The sequence below is a fragment of the Gavia stellata genome, chromosome 2, assembly GCF_030936135.1.
Source record: "Gavia stellata isolate bGavSte3 chromosome 2, bGavSte3.hap2, whole genome shotgun sequence".
Taxonomy (NCBI): domain Eukaryota; kingdom Metazoa; phylum Chordata; class Aves; order Gaviiformes; family Gaviidae; genus Gavia; species Gavia stellata.
In genome coordinates this window covers 75828717-75843748 of record NC_082595.1, presented here as the reverse complement: position 1 = coordinate 75843748, position 15032 = coordinate 75828717, and the positions used below count along the sequence as shown (strand labels likewise).

General features: G+C 37.1%; 1 protein-coding gene across 2 annotated transcripts in view; it reads left to right on the top strand.

The window, feature by feature from the left end:
- BCKDHB (branched chain keto acid dehydrogenase E1 subunit beta) overlaps nt 1-15032 on the top strand; it is a 130766-nt gene that overhangs the window by 39045 nt on the left and 76689 nt on the right. For both annotated transcript variants that reach the window (XM_059831160.1, XM_059831155.1), the window contains exons 7-8: nt 1735-1832; nt 4957-5067. In XM_059831160.1, coding sequence (XP_059687143.1) covers nt 1735-1832; nt 4957-5067 — 209 coding nt within the window. The remainder of the gene's footprint in view (nt 1-1734; nt 1833-4956; nt 5068-15032) is intronic.

Genomic DNA, 15032 nt, shown 5'->3' with positions numbered 1-15032 from the left:
TTTTAATCCATTAAATATAATAGTTTGCAAAGAGATTTGATATTGTGCTATGTTTAAAAGCACCTTGTATTTAAAATTAATTTTTTTTCTTTTTTCCTTGATTGAATGGACACGTATTTTTTGAATTACGCTGAAAAGTTCCTGTTCTGTTTTTAGGAAGAATGGTTTAGTTAATGTGTGTGCCTCCTCTGTGCCTGTTCAGGTGAAGTGAGATATCTCCAACGTAAGCATAGGCAAAAACTTTTTTACTGTGAGGGTAGTCGAACACAGGATCAGGTTGCCCAGAGAGGTTGTGGAGTCTCTGACCATGGAAATACTCAAAACCCGACTGGACGTGGCCCTGAACAACCAGCTGTAGGTGACCTTGCTCAGAGCAGGGGGCTTGGACTAGGTGATCTCCAGAGGTCACTTCCTACCTCAGCCATTCTGTGATTCTGTGAAATTTGTAATATTTATATATCATTACTGGCAAACAAACAAACAAACGAACTGCTGTAATTTAAAAAAATATTCACTACTTGATTTATTGAAAAGTTAGGTTTATAACTTGTAAGCCAGGAAGAAACCTAGGTCAGTCTACTTGTATTGGATCCTCCATACCAATGAAGGAAAAATACAAACCACTTGATTTTTCCTGCTGGTATCACTCAGTAGGATTCTTTATCATAACTTCAAGAAGCAATTTTTTTCAGCAGGAACTCAATAACTATTTTATGAACTATGCATTATGTTAATAAGAAAAGTAGAGACCCTTCTTTATAAATTGTTTTTGTGTATTTAGAAAGAGTTGAGTACAATTCTGCCCCCCCCCCCCCCCCCAGTTCTATCACTAGAATTTATTTTAAGAAGTATTATTTGACTTGCTGGTGCGTAGACAAGTTCACCTTTAGATCAAAACAATATTTCTTTTAAAATATGATATATGGATGTCTTTTATCACAGTTTTAATCATTAAACCAGTCAATGTATAGTGCATTGGAGCATTGATTCAAAACTAGCACAACTGACCTAATGTGTTTCCATCTGAAAACTAGTAAATGGGTATTAAGTTGAGTGGAACCACCTTAAGTGTCTTAGAGAAGACAAGATGCTTAGTTTTTGTCTATTATCTCTAATTGTGATGTATTTTTGGTGAATAGATAACTTTTTTCCCCAAAGCAAAAATATTTAGACTAATTTAAAACTGCTGTAATCACAAGATCTTGCTGACACTTTCTGTGTAGGTTCTGAAAACTTTTTCCCTCTATTTAGACATAAAACTGTGGCGCATCATTATTGGCACATATCAGGAGGGCACTGGCATAGTTTTTCCTTCTCTTCTTGAGTATTGAAGTATAATTTCAAGGGTCTCTTGATGCTTATTAGAATTAGCTGCGGTGGTTACTTCAGATTTTTTTATCAATTGTAACAGTGTCCGTCTCCAAATCTGATGCTGATATTTTGATTTGGGGTACACCAGGACTTATTACTATCATTATTGTGTATATGTGCATCTTACTGCTGTGGTTTATAACACAAATTAAACACCACACTGAATGTGTTTTTAACAGTATAATTAAAAATATTTTTAATTACAGCTAAACCTTTGAAATAAAGGCTAATAACATGATTTTGGTCTATAGTTTTGGATGGCATTAACTTTGAAGAAAATTTTTCGTGTATATTTTTATGGGGTAATATTGACTATTCAAGTAATGTAATGCTTATTTTTTCCCTTTGTTTTTATTTATTCAGTGGAACAAGTTCCTGTGGAGCCCTACAACATTCCACTGTCTCAAGCTGAGGTGCTGCAGACGGGCAGTGATGTGACACTGGTTGCTTGGGGCACTCAGGTCAGTAAGTCTCTTACAAGCTATTCATCATCCAGCAGCCTAGGCTAAGGGTTAGGTGATGTTTGAATAGTGTTGCATTCAGGCTCAAGTGCCAGACAATAAACTGTGGGTATCTTCCATCACTATATGCTTGAAGAAATGATTGCCAATGTTTATATTTATATGAAACCTGCTTTTTATTGTGTAAGTTTTTACTCATTTTTGGTTGAAGCTGACTCTGGAAATGTGGAAGAGGTACCTGTGTCTGAGGTTAATGATTTATCCGTGATTATGGAAGTGACATATTTAAGAATAGGGCAGTGACATGTGACTCTGAGAAAAGCAATGGGAAAGGAGAGTTCAAAGTAGTATGCTGAAAAAAGAGTGTAGATTTTTACTGCATGATTTAAAAAACTTCAGTTTGGGTTTCCCTTTATACATAGAGTTAAAATCCACTGAACATTTAATACAAATAGGGATTGATGTAGTTTTGATTCTAACAGTTAGTTACATTTCAAAGCTGTTCAAGAACATGATTAGACACCTCCCCCCGCTCCGCCCCCCCAAATTAACATGTGCAAATGTTGAAAAATCTGGTAAGAAAATACATGTTTGTTTTCAAGAATTATAGAACAGAAATTTGAGTCTGGTTTGGAATTACCAGAAAAATCTTTTTATTGCCTTTAATCTATAGTTAAGAAATTGCTATTTTCCTGGCCTAATTATATCTGAGAAGCTTTTAGAGGAGAGAGTGTTATAACTTTCATCACAAGAGTATTAAATTGATCTCTGGGGTTGTACCTTTTGTTGTTTGGTTTTTTTTTGTTTGAAATCTGTAATCTTCAGTACTTTTCTGTGATTGTTTCCTTGTCCTCAGACTGCTTGATATCCTTTATATCTATAGTTATTCCTACTAGGCTTTGATTCTTTGCACTGGTATTAAATTATGGACCGCTTCAATACCTTTACATGTACTCGTTTCTCCAGTAGAAAACAATTTCTATAGTTCTTCGTGTTCCCTTTTGAAAGTGCAAATTTTTGCTCCATTTGGATGAAATCTTAGTGTTTATCAATTCAGTTTTTGGGAATATGATGAAGTAATGGCTTGAAAGCTGGCTATGGAGATTTAATAATATCCTGAGTTTACCCAGTAGGCAGTAGTGCAGAGAGGATTTAGTTTTTTTGAAGGATGTCACTCCATGTGCTTTGGAGCTTGGAAAATGTAGGCCAAGTGTTAAGACAGGCGGTTCTATTGATGTGAGTAGTAATAGGAAAGATGTGCAGCCCAAATCGAAATTTAGGAGCTGACCAAACCATGGGTGTGGCTGTAAAATACAGCGTGGGGACAGATGCTTAGTGCATACACAGTACTTCCAGCATTTTCTGGATGTGTCAGGCTTCTGCAGATCAAATATGTTCAGTGAGTTTGTGCTGAGGGTGTTTGCAGGCTGCGTACATAAACTTGGAACTTGATTGCTAAATGTGCAACCAATCCAGAGTTTATTGTCAATAGGCAAAGTGACTGCATGTACTTACTGGTTACTTCTCATATGATTTTGGACGTTAGGTAGTTGCTTGGCAGCTGCTGCTCTGGTGGGGTTGTCTGATGCATGCTTTACTGGGTGGTACTAATGAGGGGCAGTAAAGGCTTTTAGTTCCTCTCCAGTTATGCTCAGTGTTTTATGGTCATTAACTAATCCTTATTGCCTGTAAACTAGGTAAACATTCTCACTTACACATCAGAGAAACAGCAAAAACATCCGTCCCATGTGTCATGTTGAAAATTCTCAAACCCTCTTATTACAGCCACAGATGTATTAGAAATTTAAACAAAACCACTGCAAGCTATATTTTCTTTTTATTATTACAATACTTGCATTGATTTATCTTTTAAAGTAGTCCTTTGGTATTTAGCTATTCATATTCGCATTATGTAGATGCATGTTTAAATCCTTCATCATCTTGCTTCAGCATAGATTTTCACTCTACGTAGAATTTAGTACTGCTCTCTGACCCTCAGGCAACTGACACTGCCTGACCGTGTCCATAATGTTAAATTCTGTTGCCTTCCAGACCAAGATGGCCTCATCCAAATTGCTTATTGGGGATGGTCCTTGGCCTCCAACACCTTACCTATGCCTAGGAGTTGCTCGATGGAGGTCATCTGCCTCAGTCCAAACCTGTATTATGAAATGTTCTAACAATAAGGAAAACATCAGAGTTTATTGACAACATCATGTCAAGAAATTCTTTTTTACCCTCATATCTCGTGAGCAAATACTTTGTGCTGAGATATTTGTAGAGGATAATCTGAGTTGTTGTCATAACAGTTATTTTCCATGATGGAGCATTTGCTTGCTAATGTTTGTTTTAGGGAAGCCAATGCTTACAATACATTTTGCTTAAAAGTGTTGTACAACATAGTGTCAGAATACAGTTTTGAATGTGTATAGTATTGCTCTCTTTTCTGTTCATATCATAGCATACCTTATGAAAAGGATGCTAATAGATATGGATTGTTTTACAACTACTTTGACACACTTACATACGCTACTATGTACATTCATTGACTGGTGGATAGTGAATAATGTGTATTCTAATTCAGTACAAGCCTCTTGATACAGGGGAATACTTTTTTGTTTTAGTAAAATGTTAATTATAATAATCAGATAATGCAACATTTGTAACATTGGTATTAAACTGTGTTGGAAGACTAATGAATGGTCATGTTGTCTTATTACTGCCAGTATGCTTTGATTGTAGGGATCAGGACTGGATGTTTACAAGTAATTTTTTACATGGTACTTACTCTCTTTCCTAACCGTTCATAAGATAATGCTTTGGAGATGCATTTTCTAGATATCTAGATATCTAGAGATACTTTTCTAGAAAGCAACGGTTTTGTTTTCAGCAATTATTCATTGAAGTTAGTTTTTGAAGCGGTGCTAAAATGCTAGGAATAATGTAAATAGTAAATAAGAAGAATGAACGGAGTAATGAATGCTTATTAGATTACTGAAGAAAAAGTTTTCTGCTAAACATGTAGGTAATATGTTAAATCACTGCTTGTATTCAGTATGCATAATTTAGAACATCTTAAAAAGAAATCAAATGTTTACTTGGTGATAATACATTGCCTTTTCAGGTACATGTGATCAAAGAGGTGGCAGCAATGGCTCAAGAAAAGCTTGGTGTGTCCTGTGAAGTTATTGATCTGAGGACCATCTTACCCTGGGATACGGAGACCGTTTGCAAGGCAAGGAAATGATGCATATTAATTTAAAAACACAACAAACCAAAATCCCCATTAATAACAAAAATTTAAATGCAAATATTGACGACTTTGTTCTTTAAAAAAAACTTAAAGGCCTACATTTTTGCTTTGTATTGTATATATTGTTCTGTGTCATATATGAAGAGTAAACGCACATTACATGGACCAAACATTTGATTTAGCATTGAAAGACAATTATGTTTCAGGGTTCAAAATAATGTTAGAATACATGTTCTTTGCATTGAAGCAGAGGGCAGGATTTAATCAGGCTTGTGCTTGAAAACTGCTTTTCCATGATTTCTGGTTCTTTTTATCATCTTTGTTGTCTTTGGGTCTGAAAAGATCAGGTGAAATATCTTTTTTCCTGCTTTTTTACACCAAGACCTTTATCTAGTTTTAGGTCTGCAATAATGTGCCTTAGTTTTGTTTATCTATATTTCTAGAAATAAATGTTTTGATTTAAGGTATATGAATTCTTGGGCTCGGGAGAAAAGACAGCATTTACTAATCTCAGACTATCAGGTTTGAAATTAATGGGTACTGTGAAGTCCTTGTCTGCTCTATGGGAGTCTTTGATTTTGCAAAGAATTTCTTTCAAAGCACTGGGCAGCTGAAACTGGAATTTGAATTTCCATGTACTGAGAAACCGTGGGAAGTGGTTATTGTACTTAAATGTACCTTGGTCTGCTTACCTTTTTTCCCCCTTGTACTGGTTTCTCTTCAGCAGCTAAGAGCTATTGGGAAGAAAGACCTTAAAGGAAATGGAAGGGAGAGTATTTCCCAAAAGTCTTTATAAATACAAGTAAGAATCCCATCGTACACTTTTAAAAAGTGCCATTTGGGAAATTAAAAAAAAAAAAAATCTCACCAAACAAATGGGAGGTCATTAAAGTGAAACCTTGTTTCTGGAAAACTTGATTTCCCCCCTCCCAATTATTATCTAACTTTTTCCTGTTGTCCTGAATTAGCAATTTTTTGTGTGCATTATTTACAGTGCCTGTAACATTTTTTTTCCCTTCATTTTTCACTTACCCATTTGATGAGGTACTTCTAACATTATTAATACATGATTAAACTTAGATTCTGCAAAATAAATGTTAGTATTGCTGCATTGGGAACACTCTCATAGACAGGTCTCTTCCATAGCTACCTCATGAAAGTTAGTATGAAGTCTGTTCCATGAAACCATTTTTTTGTCAAGCTACTTGAGAACTGTGAGAGAAGAGCTGCTACCTAACTGCCATCCAACAGTACAAATGCTGGTGAACGTGCTTTTGGACTGCAATGCTCAGAAAGGTTCTGCAGCTGTTTTTGTCTTTGCGTTATTTACAGCATTAACAATTAGAGCATAGCCAAAGGTTTACCCATCACTTTATGGTAATGGATCCCTTGATTTGGACAAGTTGTGTGGGTTAGCAGAATGCTTGCTGCTTCTACTAGAGCTGCAAGTTTCCTTAAGCTGGCAAATCCACAGTTCTACAGGACTGTGGCTAACAACTCGTTGGGTCCTAATTCAGTCTCTGTACGCTAGCTCATTTTATGCTGCTGATCAAAACACTTTGAAACTTGAGTGATGTCTGTAGCTTAGTTAACTCAGGCCTAGTAACTGTAGTGTACTAAGTTAAGATAACAGTAGGGATGAGAAGAGCTATGGGCCTGAAAAAGGTGTGTGATTCCATCAAATACCTTCTCTGCCTGCAGTTTCTTATTTAAGGCAATATGATAGCATATCTACAGCTAAGTCACCTCTTGGTCAGGTAAAGTATAAACAGATTAAGTGTGTTAAAGGGAAAGATGAGCCATTGGTCTGCTACCCTATGGCAAAGCTTGTATTTCTGCACAGTATGAATTTTACTGTTATGTTTGTCTGAGGGACTGCCAGTGGTACTAGATGGAGCAGATTATGCGAGGAAAGATCCATGTTGGGCATCCCCTATTGGCAGTGTCCTATTGTCTGGTTGTGAATGTGTAACAAGTTGTGAACTTACACACATAGCTATGTGTTGCTTCATATAAATTTGATCTTCCCAGCTGAAGTGTTTTCAGCATTTGTTTGCAGAGAATTTCATGTTACTTGGATGTACTTTCTATCTGTAAAAAATGAAATGTGTTGAGTTGTTGTCATCAATACAAAGAAAAACTTTGGCAGTAATATATCCTTTACAGTCCCTTCTGGACAAGTAAAATTATTCCATTTCTTTTAGCTAATTTTTTTTCCTTCTTTAAAGATTTGAGCTGTCGTTCTATGAAAATAAAGCATCTCTTTGAAAGAGCAGTTAAGTCTGTTTCGTCAGATTGGACCTGCACCGAAACACCATCAGGAAAAAATGCAGCTGTGCCTAGGAAGTGCAGAGCTTCAGTTGTACAATGTTTTGCAAATTTGTACTTTAAAAATAGATATTCCATGAAGATTTTCAGCTTATATTCCATCCTGAACACCTTTTAAGGTAACTGTGGCATAAATAAAAAGATGGAACAGATAGACCTGTTGCTTTAAATCTGTTAGAGCTTACTGTTAAGAATTAAAAGAGAGTTATTTCAAGAGAAATATAGTGCACGTTGGCTAGGCAGTTCAGCTATTTATTATAATAAATACCAAATAGTAAATGTTTTTAGAATTGCTCTTATGTTAGTATGGCTGCAGGCTGACCAGTCTGATGGGAGAAATGTTAAATTATCTTCTTCTGTAGATCTGTTTTGCTTAGCTGAAAATAATTAGTGCTTTGCATTTGGTACTATGCAACACTGAAACTTTTTAACTTAATTTTCATCCTGGATAGCTTTTAAGGTAATCGCCAATATAAATAGAAGGATGGAAATAATAGTTGTAGCTGCTTGCTGTAGCCTCATCCCAAGAGGAACTGCTTGGTGCAGCTGTTGCAGATGTCAGTGGCTTACAGGGTCAGTTCTGGTGACAGGACTTGTTATTCCCTTCCTGAGATGCCAGTGTCAAGGACCAAGAGAGCAGTAGAAAAGTTGTCTATGCCAGAGAAAGTCCTCGGCTGTTCATTGGTTTGCCTAAGTCCTCTTTGTGGGCTCTTAAATGATAATGGGGTTGCTTTTACTCCAGTCCAACCAATAAGCAAATCATCAGCTGCTACAGGCTGCCCTTTGCCTCAGACTATTGCTTATGTCAGCCTCCATAAATCTCAGGCCAAGTTTTTATGTTTTTCCTTGTATTACATATGTGTTTGAAATACGTCTATCATCTCCTTGTCCAGTTGGACACAGAGGAAGAGGATGGTGCATGTGATACACTGCAACCTTATTGCCATTCTGCTGGTGCTGGGATGCGTGGTCCTCTGCTGATGGGATTCTGTGCTGTGATCTTATTGGAGAGCAGGACTTCAGGTTTTCACGTAAAAACACATCCCTAGTTTTACTGCTGGGAGTGGTGTTCTTTGTGATCTGTACAGGCTGTTGTTTTAGTCCTTGGCCCGCTGCTGCTTTCAGTCCCCGCACATGCACGTCTCCGTTCACGTCTTTCATACCAACTTTAACATACCTGTTGCAGTTCTTCACGTTTTTATGATTCTCCTGTCTGCTGGCTCTTTTCTAGAAGGCAGGGAGCCTTATGTAGCTTCTTGTAGGCTGTGTGATTGTTCCTAATCTTGTGCCTAACGTTTGGGTTCCCTATGTTCCATGTGGGTCAGTGTCATGAAGCTTTAATAAAGGAATTGAATTTTACAGAAGTTGTATGCAGTTGCGAGTCTAACATGTTTTACTCTGCAAGTTTATTTTATTCCTATGCTTACCCAAGAAATGCTGCATTTTTATATAGAAATATTTCTGTGAATTTTCCTTGTCAGTCTATGTAATTTTTAAAAAAAATCAAGGAGCCTTCATGGTTGGTGTCAGGGAATGAGTAGGTCTCATAACCTTAACTTAATTGTTGCTATCTTTAGAAATAACTTCAACACTGAAGTTTTCAATGCAGCTATTTAAAAATGAGGTGCTTTGCTTATCTGGAAATACATGCAACTTTAAGACTAATTTGACAACTGTGATATAGGCATGAAGAAGGTTGGGCTGAAATGGTTAGTGCTTTGGAGATGAGCAGTAATATGTCAAAATTTTCACTGCAAATGTAACTGCTTAGTCTGCTTTCTGTAGCTGTTTCTATATAGAAAATTATGTCATAAAAATACATATTTCAGAAAACTATGAGAAGTTATACTTCACAACTGCCACCAGAGGCCTCTTTTTAGCCAAGTTAAGCAGCTGCTTTGACTGCATTGCTCCTATGAGCATGTTTATGAATATATAGCTCTGAGTGAAACGTAAATAAACATAAGTAATATAGTGAACATAAATAAAAATTGCTGCCTAATTTTACTGATATTTCCTTTGCGTTTTTAAGATTTTGAGATTATGTTCAGTCTTGAAATAGGTTAGCGTTTGTCATCTGCGTGAGAAGGAGATGAGGGTGCACCTACCTGGAGCAGACTGCCATGGGCTTTGAATGGATCCCAGCAGTAATTGAAACCTTCTCTTCGGTACAATTCCTGGGATGGGGAAAAGTGCAAATGGGCTAGATTTTTCTATTGTCAATCTTCAGATGTCTAAGAACGAGTATTGAAGTTTGAGCTAGTTACAGTAGCTCATAGAGCTATTCTAGAGAAAGGATATCTCCTGAGAGTCATTCATGCCAGCTGTTTCAGCGGTCTATTTTGAGATAAGATAAATTGGCCTCTGGAAATGTCTTGGTTTAAAAGGTTTTTGGTTGTTTGTTTTTTGTTTTTTGGGTTTTTTTTAAAAGTTAAGGGAGCCCTGATTGATGAGTGTAGTGTAAAGTCAGGGGAGAGAAATTGCACCCTCATTGTATAGTTGAGAGATGACACTTACTGCTGACAGAAAGGACATAAGTAGTTGGCCTGTTTAAAAAAAATCTCTGACATATCTTTGCTAGAATAAAAGCAAAGAATCTGTGTGTGTGTATATATTGATATAAATATATATATATTTTTTTTACATAAGGCTTCATTACTATGTAACTTGGGAAAGCTGTTTGTGAAAGAAAGGTGTCCTTCCTTACTTAAAGGCAATAGATACAAACAGTCCCTTGCCCCTGAAAATTGATCTAGCCTGTTTCAAGATTCTTTAGCATTCTTTAAAAAATAGCATTCCTGCTCTGGATCAAGAGAAATCATTGATTTTGCAGGCTGACAGCTTAAAAAGACACACAAGAAATATTGTAAGTCACTTAAGTTAGTTTAGGCCTGTATTTTATACTTTGTTGCTTTTCACAGAAATCCAGACAGGTAAAAAAGTTAAACTACATAAAATGTAGTATATTCCTTAGTTGTCTATATTCAGTCAGAATTTGTCATTTTGAACATATTTCAAACTGCTGAAATTGTGACCTCTGTGCATATGTTGTTTGATAGGCTCAATGCTGTGAAAGCTTGAGGTGATGTCTCTTCTGAGCTTTGTATCCGAGTTTTCATGTGCTTAGAAAACAAACTTCTGAAGTGACAATTTTTCTGAATTTTATGAAGTGCTTGTACCAGAGAAACTTTTTTAAAAACCTTGACTTTTTGTTTTCTTTTTATGATGGCAAGGACTCTTTTTAATGTATCATTTGTTTTCTGGTTATATGTTTAGGCTTGAGCTAGCGTGCTTGTATGTCATGGTCACTTGAACTTGGACTGTTCTTCTTGAAAGATTCAGATCACACTGAAAGTGTCACTAGTTGAATCTGCCAGATCTTGATGCCTTTTGTGCTGCAAAGCCTTTTAATAAGACACAACATTCTGAAGACAAAGATGGACCTTTTCCTTTTGGAGAGTGCCCTCCTTCCAGGAATGATCACATTCCCTTTTGTTTTCTTTCTTACTCTTGTCTGGCGCTTATTCTGTGTGATTTAGGGTAATAACAGCAATAAAATATGAGCAGGCTGATCTCCCAGTTTATCCTATAATTTGATAACAAGGTCACACCAGGGGAGATGGAAGATTGGATTGGAGAACCCATGTGCTGACAAGGCATTGAATCCAGGTCTTGCTTCTCTTGAACATGTGCCCTTACCACCATCTCTAATTGAAGAGCTGAGTAGCTCATAAGCTTTTGTCCCCAGGGCCATGGTACTTTGCTGTCAGTTCAATGTTAGCAGATTATCAGCGCGCTCAAAGCACACTTCCGTCTCTGAAGGATATGATTTGTTGTGGTTGCTTAGGCAGTGAATCCCAAAGGGCTGTATGTATGAACTGTGTGCTGAGGTTCTTAAGTAAGCCTTTCATCACCCCTTAGTTGAGAAGCCTGGATCCACTGGAGACTTGATGCAACGAGTGCCCTAACCTCCTGTCTTTGTGATCTGCTGTTGTGCCCATGTCAGGTTGCTTTTTGCTCTCTCTATGTAACATTGCAGTGTGATGTGGTGTACTGTGAGATACCTGGGTGGTTACATGTAGTTATTTTAGGTTGTTGACTTGAGCAAGTTTTTTAAACTCTTTTTTAGGACATTTTTGCTCAGTCACCATAGCCACTTACTTCAGCCATATGGAAGAAATGCAAGATCTCAGTATTGTCATACAGCTGTCCTTATTTATAGGTCTGTTCCTAAAAGGAAGAAAAATGGTTTTATTTATAGTTTCCTTTTTCGTGATGGAAGTTGGAGATTTCCCTTGCAGAGTAGAAGCAAGCCTTTTGCAAGGCAAGTCCATCAGCCATTTACTTTATTGAGCATAGAAAGAATTTTATAGACATTAAAACACATGCTGATCTTTCTAAAGCCTTTTCCAAGAAAAATGGAATAGATTGTATAGGTTGTATGTGCATAGAGCTCTGGTATAGTGCTTCTGAATGAGACACGATGCAAATCTTCGTGCTTTGCCTCTAGAGGACTGAAAGAGAACCCAACATTAACTCCCAATATGTAGCTGAATAGAGCAGCATAAAAAGTTGTGGTGTTATGTGTTAGAAAAGTGGCACAAGCCACTTAAAGATTATGTGCTGCCTTTACTGCTTCCTTAGGAAATGTAACAGTGAAGGCTGTCTTTAGATCACTGAGTCTCTTGTCTATACATACATTCTCAAAGCACTATGTCATTTCATGGGCTGGTGAAAAATTTGGTGGGACTCTTGTTTACTTTGACAATCTTCACTGATATCTGACTAAAGCGCTTGCTTTATTCCCTAGGGCTGGAGTATGAGTGATACAGTGGTTATGATTCAAAGAGAGGATTTAGCCATCCACAGAGTGGATTACTTTTTTTGAGGGAGAGAATGCATTCCCTGTGCTCATTCTAACATCAGCATCCTATGTCTGTATGTTTTATTCATGTAGCTGGGATCAGGAGTGATTTCTCCCCTTTATACCTTCAACTGTAAACAAGAACACATGAAATTAATGTGCTTCTCGACATACACTGCTGATAATGAAACCTCTGCCTTGACCATGTTCTGCTGACTCCCCAGCTGTTGCATGTGCATGCAGATGGCTGCATTTAGTGCAGCCACAGCAAAGATGCCAGTTCCTATCCAGGCAGGTAACACTTCCCTACTACTTGGTCAGCTGTGTTATTGTTGGAAGTCTAAGCTATCATGAAGGGTGCTGCTCAAGAAACTGAAACATGAGATGTGTATAAAATATCTATAAAATTTGTTACTTTATAACCTACAAATCTGTTTAAAGATATTTTTTCTCTCTTTCAGAAATTAAGTTTTCAGGCAAAACTTTTTTCCCTTCATTATTCTTAACAGATTTGCTTGGAAGCTTTGGAGAGATTAGGCTGTGTGGATTTTTCTGTCTATGAACTGTTGGGTGGTGTGGTATCAATTAAAAAGCCAATGGCACACTTCCCAGTGCTTCACTGGTCACATTCAGGGTAAAATTCTGTGGCTGTAGTGTTTTTTATATTGAAATGCATGTGTTACTGGAAGTGGGAGATGTAGCTCAGGTTTAAGTACTCTTAAGGGATTGTGCAAATTACAGTATTTTATTCACCCTGAATTGAGCCGGGCATGTTATTTGAACTTCAAATTGATTAGTATCAATCTGCCACTTTCACTTTTGCAAGTGAAAATTTGCAAATGCACATTTTCGTGCTTTGGTATTATTTAGAAGGCAAGTATTTGCCACACATAATGATGAAGATTTGCATTTGTTACCTAATTAATCATCCTAACTTTCTCTGAACTGTTGCTACTGTAGTGCAAAGAAATGCTAAGAATTATTCCTTCATGACTTAGTAATAAAAGCACTGTGAACTGAACTGCAGTATTAAGGGCTTGTGGGTTACTGTGCGCCTGGATAACTGAGTTCTGCAAAAAAACAGTGATGTCTTTGCAGAAACATAGTTTATGGGTTGACTTTATCAATGATAGTAATTCTGAAGTTGCTTCTTTAGGACACTGTACTACTGACAAGTGAAGGGTTGTATGTTCTTCTAGGCACCTGGTGTTGCTTTGCTCTTCTATAGGAAAGGTTCTGCAGACCTCCCTATGGAGGTCAGCATAAATGCTCAGCAGGCTGAAAAAACATCTGCCTGCTCATTGGAAAGAGCAAATTTGAGCAAAAGAGAAAGCAGCCAGGGTGGATAATACGGCACTGGGGAGCAGATTAGGGCAAACTGTGTGCCTGTTTTCTGTCAAGGCTATTTGATGGGAGCCATTTCTACAGGGTGTATTAGAGCTTTCTCCATAATGCACAGGTGGTATTTTTGTCAGCCGTTGTCATCAAAGTGATTGAATAATTGTCAGTAGTAGATCCTTGGTGTCCTATACTTAATAGGCAGCATGTTGTAGCAGACCTCTTGGTCTACTAGCTTGTTGTTCCCATTCCTTTAAGTTTACTTCATCTAATTGGACTGTGAATAAAGGAAAATCAAGATCAGCGAGCCTGATGTGGTTTTTTTATTCATTAACTGCACTCACCAGGCATCGAACTGTACAATTGTAGCGCAGGTATCCCGGGATCCGATTTATGTTTCTTGGCTATCTGTTCTTGATCTTGTGCCATGTTATGTATTGCTCCTTGGATTTTTAAGTGAATGGATCTCGAACCTATAAAATGTGATTGAAGTTGTACTGCTTGCGTGATGACGGTTAACTTTGTCACTGTTTCCATGAGAAACTTGTGTCTTTTGGTCTTGTAGTTTCAGGTTGCTAGAGCATGCTGTGGGCTGTTGCTTGGCTTCCAGAAGCAGAACACTGGAACCATGCTTTCAGGCAGTCATTTTAAAGTTATGAGAATATATATGACCATTTTAGAAACCAGTTATTCACATCTTTTGCTCTTCTATATTTCAAGAAAACTTTGAATGGAAGGTTTGATGTTTGCTCCTATGCATTTTGTTGTTTCAGGGAAGTACCTCAGCAATGAGGCATTTGTGCATATATAGTTCAGTTTTCTCTTTTCTCCTTCCCAATATGAAAATAGTTCTCAATCTTTAAATTCCTGTGTCTGGTTTTCATGTCTGTATTGATAAGTGGTACTTGAAGAGTCCGATTATTGAAAACCTTGATAAAGTAGCGAAAAAGCATTTGTGTGTAGTTTCTGTTAACACTGAGTATAGTGCTGATGATATGGTCCGTGAATTCCTCATAAACCTTTTCCCTTTTGCCCACATTCTGTATTACAAGCTTCAAATTTAAAGGCACTTATGTAAATAAATGAGTAGTGGTGCATAGTCTATAGTTAGAAGCTATTTTATAGCTCCAATATGTGTCTTTTTTTTTCCATTGCAACTGGTGCTGATTGAATTCTAATGGAAGTTGGGATGAAGTTCCACGATGGTAATCATAGATGAATCATTCTTCCATAGAGATAATTATTACTTCTCTATAGTATTGCCTTTCTTTAAATGTCTGTAGCTATTTATCCTGCTATTATCACTTAGTTGAGCCAGCTACTTTTTTAAACTCTTTTTAGGATTCAGATGCTATAGATTCTTATTATTTGTGCATTATTAACCTTCACCCTGAGAGAATGTAGTTTTAAGTATTTC